Source organism: Opisthocomus hoazin, chromosome 2 (genome assembly GCF_030867145.1).
Source record: "Opisthocomus hoazin isolate bOpiHoa1 chromosome 2, bOpiHoa1.hap1, whole genome shotgun sequence".
Taxonomy (NCBI): Eukaryota; Metazoa; Chordata; class Aves; order Opisthocomiformes; family Opisthocomidae; genus Opisthocomus; species Opisthocomus hoazin.
The window spans coordinates 25,029,707-25,055,073 of NC_134415.1; the positions used below are offsets into that span (position 1 = coordinate 25,029,707).

Genomic DNA, 25,367 nt, shown 5'->3' on the forward strand with positions numbered 1-25,367 from the left:
CTTCCCTATAGGCACAGGGTCCTCTGTAGAAGAATTAAAACACTTTGACCTAATTGCTTAGTTATCTCCATCAAGAGTACACTGAGGGCTAAACACGCATCTCTGTTTTTGAGGGAGAAGCTATATGCAGCTGGTCAGAATGTTGTTCTGTGCATGAACTTTGTTGGTAGTAATGATCATAATAGTGATAATAAAGACACGAGAGGCTCCAGAGAAGCTGCAAATTTGTATAAGGTAGGAATAAATTATTTCTCTGTAGAGGAGAGGGTAGGAAATTCATAAAAGTGACATCCATGTCACTCTTCTTTCACCCTTCAATTTCTTCTTACTGCTCCTCCTCCCCTTGTAAGACCATCCATTTTCTCCCCTTCCTAGTCATTCTGCCAGGCAACAAAACGCCACTTTCTTGACCCACAGACGCCATTCATCTCCCTCTCTCGGTGGGCATTATGAAGTTGGTGTCACTTTGCACCCTGCAAGGTCTCTTGGCCCAGCCTGCACCCGCAGTGCCAGGGCCTTGCTGGAGCACAGCCCTGGCTGCTGCACCACCCACCACGCCAGCCCCTCCTCTACAGAGAACTCCGGGAGATGATGACTGCTTCCAGAATTACATGTAGAAATACACCGGAGTCTGTCTCCCTGTCCCTAGGTCCTCTGTGAGAGACTACAAAAACATTTAGAAGAAAATTTAGCTTTTAAGATTTATTTACTTATGAACTAGTCTCTGCCTCAAGCAGAGGAACCGTGTATTGACATAACTGCTTTGCAGTCATGGGTGGGATATATGATATCGGCATGCAAACTTGGTATTTTGGAAAAAAAAAAAAAAAAAAGCACAATTGGCTAGGATTTTTTTCTCCCCCCCTTATTTTCCAAGTCTTCAAATTTGCAAGAGAACTCCAACATGGAAAAGAATTGGTCAGTCATTTACTAAAGCCTGCCAGACATTTGGCAGCTGTTGAAATTCCTGGGGGCGGCAGGGGAGGGAACAAAGCAATTGGTCAGGGGGCTCGCGACTGCAAAAACCTTTCAGGCAAGCAATCACTGAACAGTGAACTGGAACATAACATTGCCGTAATATTTTCAATAGGACGATCCCTTGGTCTATTAAAGTATTTCTTTGGTATCTGCCCACTGATAAGGCAACACTTCACTCTTTCCTTTTCTGTAACTTTATATACAATGAACATCATTACTCACATTATCACTGGCTAGTAAAACTATCTGACTACACGGAAATTCTCTCCTTCATTGGCAATGTTTATCTGTTTCAGACTGAAGTGGTGCAAGGGCCAAAATGCCCACAGCCTACAGGATGGGCACACTAACACTTCAGGTTAAGTCCAATGTACCAACTACTTCAGCGTGGCTGGCCACGTGGCTTCCACCCTGCAGCCCTCTCATTACGTGCACGGCACTTTCTTCTCCTTTGCTAACAGGTATCTCCAGTGTAAGACTAACAGAGACAGCGCCAGCTACCCTGGAGCTGCTGACATGCTGGAAGTTCATAACCCAGCCCATACCTTCACATTGCTGCCTGCATAGCTGGAGTCCTCAGAAAACAGCTGCACAAGTCGAAACGGTTGTTTCGGCTCATCTGAAATTCTTTCTGATCACAACCACCGCCATCCCTCACTGTGGAAACACGCTCACAGGTCAGAGGCTCGCCCCTGCGGCAGCAGCAGAAAGCCTAGCCATGACTGAAAAGGGGATTTAAACGTAACAGTGGGCATACAGCCCTCCCGCACAAGCTGATGCTGGTTCAGTAGATAAAATCCTTCTGAAATAACGTATTCAAGCTGGAAGAAACCACCAGAAGTTGACTACCAGGAGGACTGAGTCACACTGCTTGGAGGTCACTGGCGAGGCTACTGAATGGCAGCAGGACAGCAGCAGGACACGGTGCCAGCGCCCCGGCACCGGCTGGGAGAGTGCGCTGGGTCCCGAGCATGCTGGCTCCGCGCTCAGCACCACACGGGTGCAGGCCCACCGGTAGCGGGGACCCGCGGGACGGTGAAACCCGAGCGGCAGAGGCAGCACCGGTCAGCCAACGCGCCGCTGCTGCCTTCTGCGCGAGCTCCAAGGGTCAGAGGAGCTCAGCCCCGACAGAAACCAGGCTGCTAATTTTGGCTGTTACACAGTCACTCAGACTGGAAAAAAAAAAAAATGGTTAACAGAAATCTGCTTTGAAGCCTTAACGCTTCTGACTGAATATAACAATGCTCATTTCTCCCATCCCAATTTTTACACACGTCTTTCCTGCCAAGGCAGAGGGACGGGCAGGGCAGACATACAGATCCTGTTTTAAATTACACTGTGCTCTCTCCTGATACATAATACATACAACATACAGAAATAAATGATCTCATACATCTTCAAAGAGCTCACAGAGACCTTGAAGTGTATACCAAGCTAAACATTATGTATGTTAAGATTAGCCATCTCTGAGTGATTTTATCTTCCACGGTTAAAAAATAAGTGATGGGGTGAAACGCTGTACTGAGGCACAGCCATCGGCTGCCGTCCCCACCAGCCCCACTGGGCCCCCAGTCTGACCTCCCTGTAGGCTCAGTCCTTTCTCCACTGCCTGAGCTCCCCAAGAAGGCTGCAGACTTGATTTCTCATCTCACGACCGTTGTGCTATTGGCTAAGCCCATCACCACCCTGCTCAGGGGCTGCAGGATGCCCTGGCTCACCCTGCACCACAACCCTGCCATCGAGGAGTCTCCACCACACCGAACAGCCCTCCCTCCCAGCCGTATCCCATGCCAGCGCCGAGTTCTCCCTGCCAGCTTCCACACCACAGTGACAGAGCAAACTCACCACTGCTGACTGCCCTGGCAGCCCCGTGCCCCCAGCAGCACCTCAACCCAGGCTGCTCTGGACGCCCATGCTCTAGGAGCATGGGGCATCCTCAGCCAAATAATGGGTTGAAATCTCACAAAGACACCATACATGGCACTAAAGGGCTCGCTAATGCCTGTTTGTTTCCTCCTAGCTAACAGTTCCCACTGCAAGTCTTGCAATAAGGTTCTAGAAAAATAATAATAATAAAAAATACCCCCCCCCCCAATTTAACTCTGTTTTCAAGGTAACAAAGCAGCTTAGGAAGTTATCTTATTTTTAAAACTAAAGAAATGCAATTGGTGACAAACTTATGAAAAGTGTTTTGAGCGGGGGATGCATTCCTGAAAAAACATTTAACATGTCAAATGTGAACCTATTCTTACGATATCTTTTGCAAATCCCATTAAGGTTCACATGTTCTTTATATAAATATTCCCACTAATCTGAAGAGATAACTAAACTTAAAGCCAAGATGTTAGATAACTAAACACTTCAGGATAAAAAAAAGTATGTCTTTTTAGCACTGGGACAGCCTCATATAAGTGGAAGTACTAATATAAACTCCACTACTTGTGCTACACTTATATTTATTTATCCTGTGCCAGAAATTTATTGGTCACGTATCCCCCATTTCCAAATTCTGTAGCAACAGTTGCAGCTGAAAATAGGGCGTATTTGCAACCTCCCAAATTACATATTCTAATGGAATTCCACCATCTAATGTTATGTTGGTCTAAGGAGTACTTTACCAATAGGGGAAAAATACCCCTAAGCAAGCGTAATATTTTCCCTGAAAGAGTTTCAGCGTATAGGTACAAGGCATTCCTTCATCTTATTGCTAGTTTCCCATTTCCAAGACAGAGTCCATAGTCTGAGAAATTAGTCATATTTGTCGCAGAAGTGTTCACCTAACACTAATGGTTGCAGTACCCATCAGACCGAAGTTTAAAACCAATCAAATGCTGAAACCCCCCCCACAAAACCTATAACCAAAGCTAAAAACTGAAAAGCACCAACCCAGAGAGAATTCCACTGCTTAACATCCCAGTGTATGTATAACATCAGAATGCAAGAACTGCCTATTATATTTGCTCTAAAACTTACAGTGCATTTTCCATATCTGCTATACTTTCTTCCATTTTCTGTTACTACGTAGAGGTAAATAAAGTTGTCATGGGATCCAACTGCAAGTAAGGTGCCATCTACAACACAAAATATTTGATATAAATTAGCAGCATGTTTGTCTTCCAAATTTTAATGATTTCAGATTTATCACTAAGACAACAGTCTCAATTAAACTACTGCTTAAGAACTGCATTTAAGGATACATAACTGTTTACATTATGTTGGTTTTCAGTCAGTATCTGTTTACTTTGTGGGTATGGTTTTTGGGCAAGTTCTTTCACTTCTGCTTTTTTATATAGGTGTCCAACGGACAGGGTACAAATCCTCAGATTGCACTGGATTTCTGGAAACTGTCAACAGCGGGCAGGCTTTAGTTTTCTGCATCACAAAAAATGCAGAGCAGTATTTACTCTGTAGTGAGCTTAGCTTTGGAGGGGGGGAGATTGCATACACATCACCACTAAATAATGTCTAAAGAAGAAGTGGAGAGTCCAAACATTATAAGCAGTTTTCTGATGTATGTTGTCTCCATTAAAAAAAATAAAAGTACGTGGACTAGAGTTGCCTTGAATCACAATCAAATGCCTCTAGTGTCAATGAACATCAGTGCGTTAAAATAAATGGTTGCACTTGGCAGATGTCGCAGCAGCAGAAGAATATTCTGCCCACTGACATGGCATGTTATCCAAAAGCAAACAAGAAACACATTTACGAGAGCATTCTTCGTCCAGTTTTAACAGAGAGGAGTCAGCCTCCAATGATCTGTCATGTTGCGTCTGAAGAGGAGACTCAATACTGGCTTGGTCTCCATGTAATCCCATAGCAAATACTTAACAAACAGTTCTGAGTTTCAGACAGACCTGAGCTTAGTTTTACGGTTTTGTATTAATGAACTTGAACCTTAACTAATAAGTATATTAGAATATAACTGAAATGCTAAGCTTTTTGCAGACTCTTCTGTTAACCTGACAACTATTTAGTAGAGAACTTATAATTTTTCTGGGGCAAAAGCTAACGTTTATAACAGCAGCACACTTTTATGCGAAGGAAAGGCTGGAAAAGGTGACTGTACTGTTTGCAGTTACAAAACTCCAAGATTTAGCATACACAAACAAATCTGTAATGAAGGATTCAGTTATATATTAAGCATCTTAAACATTTCTTTTTCCAAAGCTCTGACTTTTCTAGTGACTAGGGAGTAGTATAACATCGTTTAACAGAACAGACATCTCATTTATCAGCAGTTATTCTGAATGTACAAGTCTGCCTACCTACTGAGTAGCGCATCACAGAGAGCTGTTCGTTGCCATCAGTGTGTATTGAAACCAGATCCCTCGTTTCTGCATCCAAAACAAACCACCTAGAGAGAGGAGAATTCCAATGAGTATCACTTCCAATAAACAAAAAAGTACGCAAATGAGCAACAATCACTGCCTGCTTTCATCTTCTCATGTTAGCCCCTCAAGGGCAGCACGCTGAACATCTGTTTTTAATGGAACACTTTTCTGGTTCACAAAGCGATACAAGTTTCAGTGAAGAATATATAACAGATTCTAAACACAGCCCAATTTTTCCCCCCCTCCCTGAACACTGTAGTAATCATCAAAATATCTACTGGATGATAAACACGTCACCAGATAGCTAATACGACTGCACCTTAGCAATCTGAAGCCTTAAGGCTACAGCCAAATTTTAATCTAGTACTACTTTCCCATTTTCAAGAACAGCTTTGATATAAAAACCGACCTTTCAATTTGTATGAAGCAAAGTTAAAAAAAATAAAAATAGGAGGGAGTGGAAAACCTTTCCATGCTCGTTTCAAACACAGAGTATATTCTAATGTAGTATTTTCCTCTCAGTCCTCTCCATTTCTAGGAATAATTTTATCAAAGTAAAACGAAGTAACTATTTACTGAAATTTGATGGTTCATAACCTAGCTTTTTTTTTTTTTACTTCCTGCTTGAATGATTTATAACTAAGGTAATTAATTGCATTTATTATTATTTAACAACAACTTTTAACCTGCAGTATTAGTTATGAGGCACATATAAAATGTCAGAGAAGTTTACAAAAACTCGGTGGCCCATACACCGAAATGGCCACTGACAGCAAGACAGGCAAGACCAGCAGAACCAGAGCATTTTGCAGTGGTTCTGATGCCCACCTAACTCCTAAATACAGCGAACTTTAGCAAAACAAAGACAATGAAAATTTAATAAAAATATATATATATACACATATATAATGAAAATGTAAGATGTCAACATGGCTAAATTCACTAAAGCAGTACTCAGAATTTAATTTCTTTGCTCCAAACTTCTGATCTCACAACCACATGGATACACCACAGCCAGTTTTCCATCCCTAGTGGCAAACAGCAAGTTCACACACTGTGGAAACGAGTAAGACGATTCCACCCACTGTCTCATCGTGAACTCAGTGGAACACCGCTAAAGCTAGGACCATTTATTCCATAACAAACTTCTATAACCTAAAACAAACTCCAGGAACAACAGTGCACATCGCTGCTGTCTATAGATTCAGATGAGATTCCAGCTTGTGTTGATCTAGTGTACAGCAGCTAGGTATCTGGAAAGTGGCCTGGTCCCAGTGGCTTAAAAGCAGCTTGTGGTTAGAAAACCACATAAAAGAAATTCAACATATGCATAAAAACACACCCAGCCCCACATGCCATGGACTGCCGAATAATCTGTGTGCAAGACAGATAGAACCAGTGGAAAACAGCTAACATGTTTGCATTGGACAGCAGTAGAAACCGCACTCAGAGTTTCTCTGCTGCAATCTGCTGAAAGCGGACATTTGATTTCTTCCAATCTACACAATGACGATCTGCAGGTTCTCTGAACACACTGGGAGTTACAAGTTGCTATTCTGCTATTTAGTTCAAACTATGCCCCTCTTTGGCCCTGCGAAAAGCTTCGCTAAAATGTTACCTGGCTGATAACCCTGATAATGGTGTGGATATTAAAGAACAAACCAAAATAAATTAAAAAAAAACCCCAAACCCCAACCAAAACCTCAAAAGGGTTTTGCAGGTGAGAAGAGAGAGGGTACTTATGCTATTTTGCCACCACAGAAAGAAAAACCATCACTCCATCATGACAGCAAAACTAATAGTACATCCTGATGGGACAACAACAGAAGTGGGAAGAACACACATGGAGGCTTCACTGAGTTGAAGTCATCTGGTTTTCAAGCAACACAAGAAGCTGGTCTGAAAGCAAATGCCTCACCGTCTCATTTTTATTTGTGTCTTGCTGAATCCAGCACAGGGTGGAGGCTCCTCACTGCTTCAGCCCAGGTGGGCAACACATCTCTTGTGCACAGACAGCAAAACAGGAGACAGGAAGACCTTTTGCTTTACCAGAAAACTTAGGTACTATACTGTAAAATCTATTTACCTAGTAAGACAACACAGCATGACACCTGTTTACATTGAGCAGCATGACTGTGGTGCCTGGATATAAAAACTGATCACGAGCACAGTAACCAGCAGAAGCAGCCTTCCTCCACAAAGCAGATGGGTACCCCCTTCCCATGCCCTCCTGCAGGTGACCGCGCAGCACAGAGCTTCTGCCAGAGAGCCAAGGGGAGGGCTGAGCCCTCGGTGTCCGGAAATACACAACCAGAGCAGAGAGGCTGCTGTGGCAGGGACACGCCTCTTGATGCTGGCCCCGAGACCGGCTCTTTATATTGGTCCTTTGAGGCTGTTCCCTGAACCAGGTAATCGTCCAGTTAACATGTAAAATGAAAAATACCCAAAGCCTAAAATGCAACTGGAAAAACATGCAAAACCACAGTACTTTACTGCAAGCACAGAGGTGGTATTGTGTGGTATCAAACACAACGCAAAACTTCTGCTGCGTTTAAGAGGGCATACTGAACTTCATTTGGCATTGGGGACAGCATTTTGTGTCACCAGTCCTTCTCCAAAAATTTTTCTGAACAAGAGATATTAGCAGCAAACTAAGTAGACTGAGGAAAAAGTCAGTGCACCGTGACAATTTTGATATTAATTTAAGACAGGAAGTGTTGGGTCACACCTAGTTCAGCTGTTTCTTGATGCTTCCACAAGCTGTAATCAGATCCCAAACTCTCCCAGTGCTGTGGCAAACACCGCAACTGCTAGCAAGAAAGCCTCTCTCCATGTTACGGGTTTGCATGGCAAAGTTTTGGTAGCGGGGGACTACAGGGGTAGCTTCTGTGAGAAGCTGTGAGAAGCTTCCCCCATGTCTGATAAAGCCAGTGCCAGCCGGCTCTAAGACGGACCCGCTGCTGGCCAAGGCCAAGCCAGTCAGCAACGGTGGTAGCGCCTCTGTGATAACATATTTAAGAAGGGGAAGAAAAAAAACTGCAGTGAAACAGCAGGGTAGAGAGAGAGGAGTGAGACAATGACAGAGAAACAACTCTGGACACCAAGGTCAGTGAAGAAGGAGGCGAGGAGGAGGTGCCTGAAATGTCAGAGCAGAGAGCCTTCCCTTGCAGCTCGTGATGAAGACCATGGCGAGGCAGGTTGTTCCCCTGCAGCCCATGGAGGCCCATGGTGGAGCAGATATCCACCTGTAGCCCGTGGAAGGGACCCCATGCTGGAGCAGGTGGATGTCTGAAGGAAGCTGTGACCCCATGGGGAGCTCGCGCTGGAGCAGGCTCCTGCCAGGACCTGCGGAGCCGTGGAGAGAGGAGCCCAAGCCAGAGCAGGTTTGGTGGCAGGGCTTGGGACCCCATGGGGGACCCATGCTGGAGGAGCCTGTTCGTAAAGGACTGCACCCCGTGGGAGGGACCCACGCTGGGGCAAGTTCGTGAAGAGCTGCAGCCCATGGGAAGGACTCACATTGGAGAAGTTTGTGGAGGACTGTGTCCCATGAGAGGAACCTTCATGCTGGAGCAGGGGAAGAGTGTGAGGAGTCCTCCCCCTGAGGAGGAAGGAGCGGCAGAGACAACGTGTGATGAACTGACCGTAACCCCCATTCCCCGTCCCCCAGAGAAACAGGAGTGAAGCTGAGCCCGGGAAGAACGGAGTGGTGGGGGGAGGTGTTTTAAGATCTGGGTTTATTTCTCACTATCCTACTCTGATTTGATTTGTGATAAGTTACACTCCCTTTTCTCCCCAAGTTCAGCCTGTCTTGTCTGTGATGGTAATTGCTGAGTGATCTCGCCCTGTCCTTGTCTCGACCCTCGAGCCTTTCATTATATTTCCTCTCCCCCATCCAGCTGAGGAGGAGGTGTGATAGAGCAGTTTTGGTGGGCACCTGACATTTATCCAGGCCAGACCAAAACACTCCATGAAATGTGTCTCCAGTTTAGTGGCTACCGCAGCTCGTCGGCATGCCCCACAAAGGCCCTTCTTGCAAACAGCTGGGGTCCACCTTGAGACTGTGCTTCGGGAGAGGAGCTTCCTTCCAACACAAAGGGAAGCAACGTGCAAACAGCAGCTGACCCTGAAAAAGTCCTACAGGGCCGTGAAATGCAAAGCTTGGCTGCCAAGTGAACTTCTGATCCCTACATCGGATGAAATAAATGGATGAATGGTATCCCAGCTGCAAGACAGTAGCTGTTTGCTTCGCCTGGTTTTTATTGATTTTTTTCCCCCAATTGTTACTGAAGATAACATGCTTAACTTGTGAGTTCACATAAACAAGACAGAACTTTTGCCATTTTCATCTATTTCTGGTCTTCCCATTCCTTTGCTTTAAAAAAACACCAATAATTTATCTAAAAAATAAATGTTTTTAGAAACAAAATCCCTTAAACTGCTCTCTTTTGGAAAACAAATTCTGATCCATAACAGACATTTATTACTGATAATTCACATCTGTGAATGAAGAATTTTTCTGATGAAATCACCAGGGAAACAGTATTTCAAAGTAGTAATATATTATTGCACTTGCAATTCCCACACTTAGTTAATACTAGGCATTAATCAGAGTGAACAAACCAACCCATCTTGTAAGACTGGTTCCCTGGGATATTTAGGCTTCTTCATATCACAACAGATGCTGAACTAGTATAAATCGCAACAGGTCTATTGACTGATTTACCCTCCTTGTAGCTTTGGCTTACGCTGGTCTTGTCCTCCAGCCTCCAGTTTTCTTAATAATGTTAGTATTTTTGTAAGAATCCTGTAAGTCGTCTTTTCTGCAGGGCACAGCACTCAAGATATTCTACATGAATAGTCACAGAAAGGTCTACTACCCTGCAAATACTACCACTGGCAGCACGGCAACAATGATCTGTATAGTGCCTTGAAAAACTCACTTTTCTGGTACGATTTCTAATTGCCAGCCCTTTTTCAGCTGTGCACTTCCAGCAAACAGCTATGAAACAACAGACAAGAATGGGAAGAGAGGTAGAAAATTCAGTTTTCTTCAGATGTCACAAATTTAACCATCAAGCCCAACTTTCATAATGCTCCATTCCCTAGCCCTGTCTCACTGACCTCCGTAGTGGAAGCAGAGCAGCACTAGAACGACAACAGACACTTCCAAGGTTTATGGAACTCTAAAGAAACTAGACTCATTTAATATTGGCTTTATGCATTTTGGGCTATGAATCAAATAAGTTATTTAATAACATCTTAAGGGCTTGAGACTATTTTCTCTTGCACGTTAATCGAGATACATCATGCAGCCCTCATTCCTTGAGAAATAACTCCCTTGGACTGGATTGTCTGGCGTGGAAAGCACCACATGGTGCTGACGGTTAGGCAGTAAATTTAAAACTGTTCTGTTTATCTTAATTCACAACTCCATTTATTTCTCATGCACTTGTACACTTACCAGGCCTCACTTCAATTCAGTTTCATTTGTATATCTCAAACCTATTATTGAATCATGCAATTTCAGAACGCAATAAAATACAATGGTGAAAATATAACTGCTCTGATCCAAGAAGAGCACAGTAAAAAAAAGTAAAAAAAAATACCCCAAGGCCATCATCATAAATTTATTCAACACAGTATAAACCAGTTGCCTCAAGTAATTAAAAAGTATGAATTTAAACTGAAAAGTGATGAACTGAAAAAGTAATGTTAAAATGCTTTGGTGGGGGGAGGGAAATGTCAAAAGCAAACACAACACTGAACGCTTCGGCTGCTCAATATGCCTTCATTGTGCTTTGATATGATTTCAAAAACCTCTAACAACTACCAAAAAATGTAGCCTGACCTTCTTTTCCCTCTTCCCTGTTTCAAATACTACTAGGTCAGTACCTTCTGCTCTTTTTAATGAATTTAGAAACACTTGTTCAATTTAATGCTGTGATTAGAAAGAGATGAAAAAATGGAAAGGTACAATGTGGAAACCAAATTTACAAGAGCTCAGCAAGATTCTTCATAGGGAGGTAAACTAGGCTTCCTAGCCTGATGTTTTATCTAATGAATGTAGTGAAGACTGCATCTTCATCTTGGAGAAGGAAACCTCCTTCAGAAGTACTTAATGTTTAGTTTTTCCAGGAAAGTTAAAGGATGTTGTTCATGTTCAGCAGTTTTTAAAACCAAATTTTTGATGGGTTTTAGGTATTAAAAAAAATTCGGGAAGGGAAATTACACCACGCCCCACCCCCCTTTTCTTACATGTACTGTGTTAATTTATCATCGAGTTGTCAAGGTAGACTTGAAAAACAGAATAAAAAAGCCAGTAGATATCTACTCTCTGTTCCTCTCCCCTTTCTTATGCTATGAATATCCCATTTTTTTCTTTTGTAACTTACCAAAAATCTGTTGTCTGGGACTAATTTCTTGTGAGATGATACCAAGCCAGAGTTTGGATATGAATCAAAACAATTTTTTCTACCACTGAAACCTGAGTTAAAGTATTTGGCTTGTGTTTTGATAGCTTTCAAATAAGCAACCATTTTAAAAATCAATGTGAATAGCTCAATAGCACTTTATGGCAGCATTGTGCTATACTGAACTCTGTCTTACACAAAAATCAAAATACTAGCCTGTTCACTTGCCTTTCCATGTCAATTTAGAAGGTTGCAAGTGTGTTTGATTTGGGAAGGAGAAAGATCTGTACTGTACCCATTTTATAAACAAATGTCACACAAACACAATATTGAAATATATGATACTCGGTAAAGCAAATAACGCCTCCACAAAAAATAGTTAAAAAAAAAAAAATCAACATCTGGGTTTTCATGAAAGCGTAGTCAAAAACCCAAAACAGCCTACCAGCAGTCAAACAATCCTTCTGTCTTCATGTAACCCACCTAAGAAAGATCTGTCCCCTTCCCCCAACCTTTTTAGGCTACTTAACCTCAAGCAAAAACCAGAAAAACCTAATGATATATGAATTCCAATATACAAGACATCTAGTATCAACTCGTCTCCTTTGAAATTTCACAAGACAACCAAAAGGCGTTTACCTGCCCGAGTGCGTTCCTATCGCGACCACTGCTCCACTGGGATGGAAGTCAGCACAGTGCCCCGGTTCCTGAATGGAGAGGCACAAACATGTCATTCACCTGCCCTCTTCCTTACAGTCAAACACTTCTCCTCGTACCAAAGCTACTCTAAAAGCCTGAGGTGAACTGACATGGTGAAAAACTAATTAGTTAGCAGCATGCTTACAATCCTCAGACGGATTTTCTTTCAATGTATCAGTGACAGGGATTACATAACCTTCTCACAAGTAAAAAGCCTAAGTCTCTCCATAAAAAGATACTTTTGGTTGGATATTAGGACAGAACTAGCCAAAATATGAAACAAACAATGACAGCAAGGAAGGACTTCTACAGCCAAACCTTGCACATTTGTATCACGTCCTCTTCAAATTGTCTGAAGAACTGGAAAAAAAGTTGAACTCTAACAAGAACAAAGGACGTTGAATTTTATTTGACCTGGATCGTTCGAATGGCAGCAGACAATGGTAACTGGATCACAGTCTATACAATGTCTGATGAGCCTGGTTAAGTTTATCAAAGCTTCCAAATGGCTGTTTTTAACGCCGTAACTACAGGATTTTTGCTTCTCTTGCAATCACATAGGACAAGGATATTTCAGAAAATTAATGCTTTTTCTATTTTCCAACTTTATATTTAATGTTAAAGGGTTGACATACATCTAGCAGCCTGGTCCATTCCAGTGTGTGGTCCACAGAGTTCCACATACAGACTTGCCTATCTTGAGCACATGTTAAAAATAAGTCTTTGAAAGGATGGGATGCCAGCCCCCAGAGTTCATCCGTATGTCCCTGGAAAGAAAACACACATGATTTAAAAATTAATAAAGACTATCTTAAAATAATACACCAGCAGGGAAACCCTTTACATTTTTGTGGGAAAAAAAAAAAAAAAAAGTTGTGCTCACCTGTACCTCTACTAGGAAACCATCATTAAATGTTCCCCGTAAAACAAAGTTTCTTGAAGTACCCACTAAGAATTGATCTGCTTTTCCTTCTGCTACTGCTCTGATTGTTCCATACTGGTCAGGAACCTAGGAAAAGAAACATCTGTAAAGCCACATCATGCATCTTAATACGGGCTTATTTTTGAAGGCCACAAATAGTGCACAATGACAGTACCAGAACTGCAGTTCTCCCAGTAAAAATAATCTGATCAGGCATACACTAGATCAGGCCTTGACTTGAAACCTACCTCATTTATTTTTTCAGTACAGCCACATACAAGAGGATCTCACTCCAAAACAATCACAATTATGCCATTTTAACAATAGAAAAAAAAATTACAAATTAAGTTCCGTGGATTTTTAAGTGTCAAATACAATAAACAAATGCATTCCACATCTTTACATCTCATCATATAAGCACAGGAATAATACATAGTTACTGGTTACTTTTCAAAACACATCGTGAAAAGTAAGAAAAAAACCTTGCGGCACACAGCAAATGCTTCCCGATTTTCTTAATGCTTCCTGATTAACCTGAAGTAAATGTTCATACACCTTATGTCAGCAATGACTCCAAGTTTTATTGAGTTTGTTTAGTGCATGCTTGAATTCTGATACACTGCTTTCTTTTACAGTATTCAGTTGTTTGGTTTTCTAAATGGTTTATATTTAGAAAATACACTAACTTTAATATTAGCCACACAAGGCAGAAAAACCGTACAATCATTCAGAAAGTTGTGTGCCAGTGTTCTGGTAATGTTTGTCAACATAAAAAAAATCAGTTTTAATATAACATTACTAACAGAAGGAAAACAGAGACACTGATATGAGTAGAATATATTATTCAAGTCTAAGAGTTGTATATGATAGTCAATGCTTACTTACTCTCAGCCATGCTTTCTAAAGGTCAATATTAGAGTCAAGGTAATAACAAAGTCCAGATAGAACTAAACATACATGTTAAGCAAAAAATGCTGCTATAAATGGATACTAGGTAAGTGGAGTAAACCGTGACTAGAACAACTGTTTAAAAAGAATATACTATTCCAAGAAGTCATCTCATTGTCAGGTGGGGGGAGAATTCTGAAATCCATAATGCACATTTTTTTCCAGTTAATCCCCATTTACCTGGCATTGCCATATAGCCAAATCACAGACATACACATTCGCCAAACAACTTTTAGGTTAAAGTCAAAAGAAGTTCCTCAACATAGCTCTCACGTTCTTAGAGTACCCATATGTATTCTACCTGTTGTTTGTCTTTGTCAAAAATTCTATAAAAAACCCCTCAGATCCTGGTAACATTGTCTTTCTCCAGACAGGTAAACTTAACAAAAACACAGGTGATACTAAATAATATTCTTAAAAAATGGATGAATAAAAGAAACTACAGAAGGGCTTTGAGAAAACAAAAACAAAAACATACAATTTCTGTTAAGTAAACAGAAGAGAACTGAAGCCTCAGATAGGTTCATTTATAGTCTGAAAATTGATACATTTTTACAATAAAACACCATCATCCACTAAAAGAGACAGCAACCAGAAGAACTCTGTCATCCTAACTACTGATTCTCCAAAGGGTGGGGAGCGCTCCCTCTTGCTAGTCAATACCTTGCTCAAGGCAAATTTCCTTCTCACTCTTGCTTTCTTACCTCAATTTCCCTTTCAGGATTCAAATCATGATCCCACAGGATGATCCTTCGGTCCTTCCCACCTCCAGTCAGCAGCATCCCATTCCTCATTTGACAGAGTGTGAACACGCTGCCATCATGAGCTTTGATTTGTCTGCTTATCTGATATACTCCTACATGCACAAAAAGAAAATAATAAAGAACACTACTCCTTTTTCCACCTGGGGTTTACAAGGAGCTGTGCCTTTTGGCAGAAGAGCAAAGTAACAGCGTATAATAAATAATTACATTTGGAATGTCAGGCTATTAGTATTGCATCGGAATTGCAAACACAAGGTGGTAGTGTTTTCTTACAGGATGAAAAGATAAAACAAAGGCCTGCCTTTCTGACTACAAACTTTTTTGAGACTGGCTGTCCTACAACTTGTGAAGGCAGGAACAACAACTATATGCAAAATGCTTTCATCTCCCTGCTATCCAAGGGAACACAGTTTTTCCAGATGCAAGAGAAACTGTCCTTTACAGTCAATCAATATTTATCAAGTCATTATTAGAAAAGAAATAAAGCTGTTTTACTACAAGAAACTCAAAGACTTCTTGTCCATAGTCTTAGGGGAATAAAAAGCAAATTATTTGTAGCAAAGTTTCCAGGATGCATGAATCTAATATCTAATGCTGGATGTGCAAGATTCTGGTACTTTGAGACTTGCGTATTTTCAAATAGCAATCACAGAAAAAGCCTAAAACACCACCCAGACAAATACCAATTTTGCTGACTCTGCCTACGGCTCAAGACAGTTGAAGTCAGCATGCTCTCACACTCTGAAAAAGAGTTTGGATCAAGTCATGTGACCAATTTAATGTGATTAACCAACTAAAAGATCCCATATTTAATTAAGTCAATGTAAATAAATGTTCATTCTGTATTAAGATTATACTAGGAAAAGGTTATTTTTGCACAAGAACTTCAAAATTAAACATCAGATAATTTGTTACATTACTTTTCCACTGCAGTTAGCTTGAGAGACAAGAAAAAGATTTACCTACAAAAACAGACTTACCGTTAAAAATTTACTTTTTACATGAATGTTTTCCTGGCATACCAATTTAAACCAAAGTGTCTGAAATAGCTGCCAAGTAAAATAAATTATCCTTGAATTTTTAAGTTACCTTAGGGTTCAACTGTGCCAGGTCTGCATATGTTGGGTAACAAATCATTTTCCTTTCTTTTTTACAAAGGCTTTGCCCTAAAGAGTAAATTTAACCCAAACTTCAAATAAGATGGGTTTTAAAGCATATTTTACAGCCAAGACCTGAGTATCTGTTAAACCAGGTATTGTTATTTGCTTATCTGGTGCAACTACACATTGTATTTTTCCTTCACATACACATCCTATTAACATCAGCTTCAACACTTAATGGTATTGCTCAGAGACTGAGGATGGTACAACGTCAGCCTTAATCGGCAAAGGTAGCCTGAAGAATCCTCAAACTGATCCTACAGCCTTTTTCAAATTACAGGATGAAAGGAAAGCAGATTAACTGCATATTTTTAAAATGCAAAACATTTAGATGAAGTAGTTTTTATTCACTTCAGGCACAGTCTCATTAATTATTGAGAAACTCTAGATTGCTGTTAAGGCAGCAAATTCCTGAGACTTGAAGGAGTTCAGTATCACCTGTTAATAATGGGAAGTGTACACCCTTAGTCAGGACTATTTCCCTGTTCCTTTTCTAATGCAATCCTCTATGTGTGTCTTCTACATACTATCTAAAATTTGTGATTAAATATGAATGTATCCTACCTTTAGGTCCTTTTCCTGGAGTAGCTTCTACAGTAGTTTTGCCCCATATAAGTATTATCCCACCTGAGTCTCCAGTAAGCACATCACCATTTCCCAAAAAAGCCAAACACTGAACAAATTTGGGTTTTTCATATTTCTGAAACAAAATAAGCAAAAGAAAGGCATAACTGCTTGTGCTCTTCACGTAATTAGTATAACATATCCGCACCCATGCACCCTGCATACTTGTAAGCAGAATTTAACCTTGTTTGTTTACCTCTCTGCTCAAACAGTACATGGTAACAACAGAGCAAATTTATAGAAAGTGTGAGTAGATCATAGAATCATAGGTTGGAAAAGACCTGTAAGATCATCCAGTCCAACCACCAGCCTAACACCAGCATGCCTACCAAACCATATCCCAAAGTGCCACATCTACACATTTTTTTAATACCTTCAGGGACGGCGACTCAACCACCTCCCTAGGCAGCATGTTCCAGTGCCTGACCACTCTTTCAGTAAAGAAATTATTCCTAATATCCAATCTGAACCTCCCCTGGCGCAGCTTGAGGCCATTGCCTCTTGTCCTGACGCTAGTTACCTGGGAGAAGAGACCAACACCCACCTCACTACAACCTCCTTTCAGGTAGTTCTAGAGAGTGATAAGGTCTCCCCTCAGCCTCCTCTTCTACAGACTAAACAGCCCCAGTTCCCTCAGCTGCTCCTCATAAGACTTGTTCTCCAGACCCCTCAACAGCCTTGTTGCCCTTCTCTGGACACACTCCAGCAACTCCATGTCTTTCTTGAGGGGCCCAAAACTGAAAACAGTACTGCAGGTGTGGCCTCACCAGTGCCGAGTACAGGGGCACGATCACCTCCCTACTGCTGGCCACACTATTCCTGATACAAGCCAGGACGCTGTTGGCCTTCTTGGCCACCTGGGCACACTGCTGGCTCATGTTCAGCCGGCTGTCGACCAACACCCCAGGGTCCTTTTCCGCTGGGCAGCCTGCCAGCCACTCCTCCCCAAGCCTGCAGCGTTGCGTGGGGTTGTTGCGACCCAAGTGCAGGATCCAGCACTTGGCCTTGTTGAACCTCATACAGTTGGCCTCGGCCCACCGATCTAGCCTGTCCAGATCCCTCTGCAGAGCCTTCTCACCCTCAAGCAGATCAACACTCCCATCCAACTTGGTGTCATCTGCAACTTACTGAGGGAGCACTCAATCCCCTCATCCAGATCACTGATAAAGATGTCAAACAAGACTGGACACAAAACTGAGCCCTGGGGAACACCACTTGTGACCAGTCACCAACTGGATTTAACTCCACTGACTACCAATCTGCGCTCAGCCATTCAGCCAGTTCTTTATCCAGCAGAGAGTACACCCATGCAAACCATGGGCAGCCAGTTTCTCCAGGGGGATACTGTGGGCAACAGTGTCAAAGGCCTTACTAAACTCCAGGTAGATAACATCCACAGCCTTACCCTCGTCCAGTAGTTGGGTCACCTGGTCATAGAAGGAGATTAGATTGGTCAAGCAGGACCTGCCTTTCATGAACCCATGCTGGCTGGGCCTGATCCCCTGGTTGTCCTTCACATGCCCGGTAAGCACACTCAGGATGAATCGCCCCATAATCTTGCCCAGCACTGAAGTCAGGCTGACAAGCCTGCAGTTCCCAGGATCCTCCTTCCGGCCCTTCTTGTAGATGGGTGTTACACTGGCTATCCTGCAGTCATCCGGGACCTCCCCTGTTAGCCAGGACTGCTGACAGAGGATGGAGAGTGGCTTGGCCAGCTCCTCCACCAGTTCCCTCAGCACTCTTGGGTGGACCCCATACAGCCCCATAGACCTGTGAGTGGCCAGGTAGCATAGCACGTTGTTAACCACTTCCTCCTGGATTATGGGAGGTTTGTTCCGCTCTCCTACCCTATCTTCCATCACTGGGGGTTGACTACCCTGGGGGTAACCAGTCTGAGTATTAAAAACTGAGGCGAAGAAGGCATTAGAGTACCTCAGTCTTTTCCTTGTCCTTATTGGCAATATTCCCCCTCACATCCAGTAGGGGATGGAGACTCTCCTTGGCCCTCTTTTTGTTCTTGATGTATTTGTAAAAACATTTTTTGTTGTCCCTTACAACAGTGGCCAGCCTGAGTTCTAGGTGGGCTTCTGCCTTTCTGATTTCCTCTCTGTACAACCTAACGAGACCCCTGTACTCCTCTTGAGTCACCTGCCCTTGCTTCCATAGGTGGCAGACGCTCCTGTTTTTCCTGAGTCCCAGCAAGAGCTCCCTGATCAGCCAGGCCGGTCACCTTCCCTGACGGTTCGTCTTGCAGCACATGGGGAAGCCTGCTGCTGTGCCTTTAAGACTTCCTCCTTGAAGAATGTCCAGCCTTCCTGGACCCCTTTGCGTTTCAGGACTCTCTCCCAGGGGACCCTCTCAACCAGCTTCCTGAACAGGCCAAAGTCTGCCCTCTGAAAGTCCGTTGTGGTGGTTTTGCTGGCCCCCCCCTCTTAACTTCACCTCGAACCCAGAACTCTACCATTTCATGGTCGCTATCATATCATCGCTATTGCAGATCATACCACTGATTTAAAACTGACCTGATATCAAGACATTCTTACCCCAAATATCCCTTGCTTCCTTGATAATGAATTGCCACTCCAGGTCCAGAAAAATATATGAGATTTGCCACATGTTATTATGGTATTTGCATCAGTTGGATGGAATTCTATACCAAGAACAACTTCATTTGTAGTCTGAAATAATAACAGAAATAGTATTTATTCAGATGGGATTTAACTACTAGAAACATGTAAAATCCCAAGTTTCAGAACAGACACATGAGGAACTAGACAGCGCATTGTATGCTTAAAAAAAAATCTGGAAGTGTTCATGCTAAATCATCTGTCTGAATGACCACACATATAATTTTATATATATTTATTTTTTACATTCATAAGAGATCTTTATAAAGCTTCAGTAGAAAAGTCAGTGTTTTACATTCACTTTTTAAATCACAAAAGCTTCTGCTCTCTGGAATAGCTAAGACTTCTTCCATGGAAAGTGAACGATGTATAAAAGATGCTTTTATGGGTTGAAAACCCTGTTTAGTTTTTATACAGACTAGTTTGCTATTCTGAATAACAAAGCTTCTGGATAACAAAGCTGCGACAGGGGCAAGTGAGACAATGGCAACATAGCAGGATTATACCCATCATTCTCTTTCTGAAATTCTATAAAATTTCCTTTGGATTCTTCCCTCCTCTCCTTTCATCCTCACAAAGAAGAAAAAAAGAAGCCTGCATAACTCAAAACTCTGAAACACCTTCGTATATTTACTGGATGCATATACTGTTACTGAATTACTAACACCTCAGTGGGTATTTCATCCTTTACCAACAGAGTTTACACACATAAACTGACTGGTCATTTATCCAACTTCTAATCTATATTCAACTAAAATGTCTTTGAAGACAATCTCCTGGAGGCAATGCACTCAAGTAAATGCAGCAATGTGTTTACTTCTACAGGATTTAAGCCCATGCTTCAAAGGGCTTTAAAAGTCCTGCTGAATCAGCAACCATGGGATTACCCTTTCCCACTCCATCATTTTTGGCTCACTTTAGGAAAACAACCTTCTTAAGCTTCATTTTTTATTGATGGCCATATTTATTGAATTATGCTTCTCACACAGTTTCCTCCACACGAGTGGATCTGTTATATCCACAAATTGTATGGAAACTAAGGACTGAAAAATTTAATCGAGTTCAGCTGAGTAAACGCTTCTGGTTTGCACCCTAGCTCAAGGGATGAAACTATTCACACCACTTATTGTGGAAGGTGCTACAGATAATACACGATCAAGTCCTAAACTTGAATAAGTACTGAAGGGCAATCTGTCCCTGCTAAATTGTTTTTAGTCAATTCTGAAACACCAAGGAACTCCCTAGAGAGTGAAAATAGTCAAAACACAGTGTCAATAAAATTGGAAATACAAGGCAAATGCCAAATAGCTTCACATTAAATTACTTTACAACTTACAGAACAGAATATAATTAGTACTGGTCAACACCATTTAAAGAAAATGGGTCAAATCGACCTGATTTTATTATCTGAAGTTGCAAGTTTGTAATCATATAGACATATATGCTTGTAGCGTATTCCACTTGCTGACTCATGATTAAAAAAAAACAAATACTCAGTTCCACATCCATGTAAATATCTCCTTGCTTGATACTGTATAATGCAAAGCAAGATGTCTCAAAATATGGACTTTAACAGCAAGTTATTATTGGATTGGGAATCAACTTTACATGAACATTGAGAGCAACACCTCTGAACGCTTCTCATCAATCAGAAATTTAGAAGGTTACGAAAGAAAGAGGAAAGCAGACAAGATTGCAATCTACAAAAGTACTAACGGACTTCAGATGAGAAGAGACACATGTACTGAGAATCAATGTCTGGAAGTTGATTCAGACAAAAATGAAAATATGGAATGTCTACAGGTATTTTTTTTTTAAATAAACAACTAGAGACTAAATCATCACTTTAGTTTCTTAAAGTTCCCGGGACTTTTTTTTTCTAAATTAGGAAAATATTAGAGAACGACTTTATTTGGATTGGCTCTTACAGATGAGTAAAATGTAATTATAAGCACTCCAATATTCAAACCCCTTCCAATATATAAGTTAAGAATACACCTCTTTTATGCCCTTACACAAGCCAGCAGTATTACACAGTCGCAGTTTCCAAGTAAGATCAAATGTGTGTCTCTCAAACTGTTGTATTTATGGTAATAAACCCACTTCTATTTCAGAATATTCATTTGTGCAATAATTACCTTTATTTCTGCTATTTTTGATTTCCTCTGCCAATCCCACACAGTAAGCATATGCTCATTAGAGTCATCAATTACACACAAATGAGTACCAGAATCCTATAAAGAAAATGCAAAAAAGAAGTGTTGAGAAAGTATAATCATACTCCATTTAGAAACAGGGCACGGTAATAGTATTTTAAAAAAAGCAAAGGTACAAATACAAATTAATCAAGTCCTTTTAAAGTAATTATAAACTCAATATATCTGGTATTTTTCTTTTCTCTTACAGACAGACATAAATTTTTGCATAATCTCACAAAAAATGACCATGCTTCAAATAATACTCTGGGAAAGCTTTAAAAGTGTCTTACCAAGTCTTTCCCTTTTAGTTCATTTTTGTCTTTTTTTGCTTTCTTGTTTGCAATATCATGTTAGTAGCAAAGAGGTTTCTCCCTTTTTTATTCTCCAAATAATTTGCCTTTTCTCAGGTCTCAGAGGACATACACAGCTCCACTTGTGGTTTTTTCTTAAATGTCACCATCATATACACACAACTTTACATTACAAAATTTTGTAAGCTCATCTCATTTTTTCTTCAAGGAGCATTAAGTACCAGCAGTTTCATCATATAGTTGGTAAAACTGCAGCAAAGGTAGCACTGTCTGAATAAAATGATGCTTTTAGAGCAGGAAGATTGGCATCTATGGTATTAAATAACTGAAACGGCTTATTTTGAATGATTTCACAACAAAATGGTAAATATGGATATACAGAATTAAAACAGCAGACAGAAAATCATGGAACAAAACCATACTTCTTCACAACAACACATACTTGCACAAACTGGTTGTTTCAAGGACATGTGTAGAAAGATTTGGAGAAGGCCTTATTTATTTTAAAGTTGATACTTGCAGTCCAACTGCATTCTCTAACAAATTACGAAGATAGAGGTGGTTGAAGTTTTTATTCCCAAGTCCTATTATTAGCAGCAATATGCACATATACATGTCATATATTAAGTGGAAAGATATCCTGGAGCCAGCATTGGCGATATACACAGCTCTTGTATGCGTTAATGGAATTATGTAGTAAAACCACAGTTCTAGATCACAGAATCACAGAATGGTAGGGATTGGAAGGGACCCCTGGGGATCATCTGGTCCAAGCCCCCTGCCAAAGCAGGGTCACCTAGAGCAGGTAGCACACGACCTCGTCCAGGCGGATTTTGAGTATCTCCAGAGAAGAAGAATTCACAGCCTCTCTGGGCAGCCTGTTCCAGTGCTCCATCACCCTCAGAGTGAAGACAGATACTGCACACTCCCTGTTTTAGTCTAGCAAGGAATCACGTGAGACTGTAATACAGTATCGAAATCAGTTTCAGCTGCAAAAGAAACTAATAAAAACTAAAATCTAGTCCTCAAAAATTCCTTAGGGTTCTTTTTGTTTTGTTTGATGGAACATGTATTATTTATATTTGTTTTGAATGATGGAACACGTACTTATTCACCTTGGAAAAAAAAATGTATCCAAGTTTAAAAGTTTTACTGGTTTCTTAGTGACAGGAATGACAGTATTCCCCTCACACGACTCTAATTTATTTATTTATTATTATTATTTTACTTATGCTACCCTGTATTTGGAAAAAAAACCTCAAAACTCAAAAAAACACCCTCAAACAAAACAAATAAAAAATTCTTTTATTTACTGAAAGACAAAACCTAGACACAACTAACTTAGCGACATTTCAATGTGTAAGCATTTCTTTCCAACAGGTCGCCCAGCGATACTGCTGAGTGTCCCATCCTCGGAGTCACGCCAAACCCAGCTGGACACAGCCCTGAGCAGCCTGCTGTGAGCAGGACGGTGGATAAAGTGATCTCCAGGCCTCCCTTCCCACCTCAGCCCCCCCGTGAATCTCTTCCTCTATTAGCAAAATACGACAGACATTCTTTTTATGTATTTTTTTTTTATTTTTTCATATACTAATTCTTCTTGCTGGGATGCTAGAATCACAGCCTGGGTTTTCAGGAAGTCTGATATGGCTTAGGGCTGTGGCAAAAAAAACAAAGGCAGCTTAAAGATTAAAATATACACATATTTTACAAAAAATAAACTCTTTGTCAATTTTGAAATAAGAACTTTACCACTACCAAGTAGCACATCTCCGTTTGCTACTGATTTTTCTGATAAATTCTGCAGGCCCAGTAATAAGACTTCTATTTGTTTTCTATGTAAAAAAAGAGGCACAAATTGAACAGATTGTTTCTCAGGGAAAAACAGCACAAGATAATGTGTTTTGTTTTGTTTTTTAATTTCCTGTTGGTGGATAAAAACCTACTCCAGCTGTGCAAGCAGAAAAGTTACCCTTTCTATCAGAACTCACTAAAATTTGTCTTCACAAACCTCACTAACAAGCCTGTTTTTAACATCCAAACAAAAAACCAAGCCCCTTACAAACAAAACAAAACCACCAAAACCAGCACAGACTTCAGCTTCTAGTTAAGGCTTTTCTTGCCAGCTATTTATTCACTGTGCTAGTTTGTTACCGCAATTTTAGATGAGCAACTTCCTGTTTTTCCAGCTAGCTCACTGTCAGTTGGTTTTACAAGGTATACATAAACTTTACTGACATACTTTTAATACCAAAACAGATCAGCTACACAACCACACACAAAAACCTCCAGAGATTTCCTTCCTATTTATGTAGCACCAGTTAAACTATTTCACACACAAAGTAATGGCACCCGCCTTACCGCTTTTGAAAAATCCAAACACCCCACTCCACGTTCGAAAGTCCCGAGGCCGATAACCTGCAGCGTCGCCAGGCTCACCGAGTCCCACACTCTAACATGGGGCTGCAGAGGCTGCGGGGAAAACGCAACGGGACAAACAGTGTCATCAACAGTGAAAGCATTGTATGCAGGTGTCTGTTGAGCAGATGCTACCTGAATTACAAACTGCCGACCGAAATGCAGGATGACCTGTGCAAATGCTGCTGCTGGATAGTATCTGGAAGGTCAAAAGGTGAGAGTCAACACAGTCCTTCTCCCTGTGTCCGGGCTACAAACATCACAGTGGTGCCACTGAGGCAAGAAATTAAGTGAGGTGGCATTTGGTAGTTGGGAAAATAAATCTTTGCCCAATTTACAAATTGAACAAAATTTGAACAAATAATGGAAGAGTCATCTTGCATTTCAGACCCTAGTCGTAGTAATCTTATGCATCAACTGAAAATAATGATCAAACCTTGCTTCTTTTATATATAAAGAAAGAAAAAGTGCCAAACCATAGCAAAAACCCTAGTGCACTGAGTCCCCTAAACATCACCAACCACTCAATGAAAATCTCCATGGCTGTATTTCATACGAGTACTATCCCAAACCAGCTTAACTTCATAAATGTGAAATAATCACAAATAAAGTGGGAATTAAGTTGACTTAAGGACAGCATTCACCATTGAAAATGACAATAAATCATTCCACTGACGGAAAAGTAAACCAATCAGACCTAACAAGAAAGTCAAGAAATGTTCAGTGGAAATCATAACATCTATAGAAAAAACCCCACATTTATTTCTTACAAAATCTAAGAAATTAAGTTGAACATCTGCGTAAGGGTTATATTTAACATGCTTCTGCACCTCATAGTATCTGTCCCCCCGCCCTTTTTTTTCTTTTGTCTATAACCTCGTGAAGATAATCCAATTATTCAAATTCTGACAGTGTTTCCCAACAGCCAGGGCCAAGAGCATTTAAACACACTTGCTCTCAAATGAGCAAGTTTCTAG

At 41.0% G+C, this 25,367-nt stretch overlaps 1 protein-coding gene across 4 annotated transcripts in view; it reads right to left on the reverse strand.

Moving 5' to 3' along the window:
• The window catches only part of EML4 (EMAP like 4), a 171,203-nt gene that overhangs the window by 10,140 nt on the left and 135,696 nt on the right, over window positions 1-25,367 (reverse strand). For all 4 annotated transcript variants that reach the window (XM_075412910.1, XM_075412909.1, XM_075412907.1 and 1 more), the window contains 10 exons: window positions 24,334-24,444; window positions 21,602-21,697; window positions 19,380-19,514; window positions 16,777-16,912; window positions 14,993-15,144; window positions 13,302-13,427; window positions 13,054-13,185; window positions 12,359-12,426; window positions 5,244-5,332; window positions 3,952-4,049 (listed from right to left, as the gene is read on the reverse strand). In XM_075412910.1, coding sequence (XP_075269025.1) covers window positions 3,952-4,049; window positions 5,244-5,332; window positions 12,359-12,426; window positions 13,054-13,185; window positions 13,302-13,427; window positions 14,993-15,144; window positions 16,777-16,912; window positions 19,380-19,514; window positions 21,602-21,697; window positions 24,334-24,444 — 1,143 coding nt within the window. The remainder of the gene's footprint in view (window positions 1-3,951; window positions 4,050-5,243; window positions 5,333-12,358; window positions 12,427-13,053; window positions 13,186-13,301; window positions 13,428-14,992; window positions 15,145-16,776; window positions 16,913-19,379; window positions 19,515-21,601; window positions 21,698-24,333; window positions 24,445-25,367) is intronic.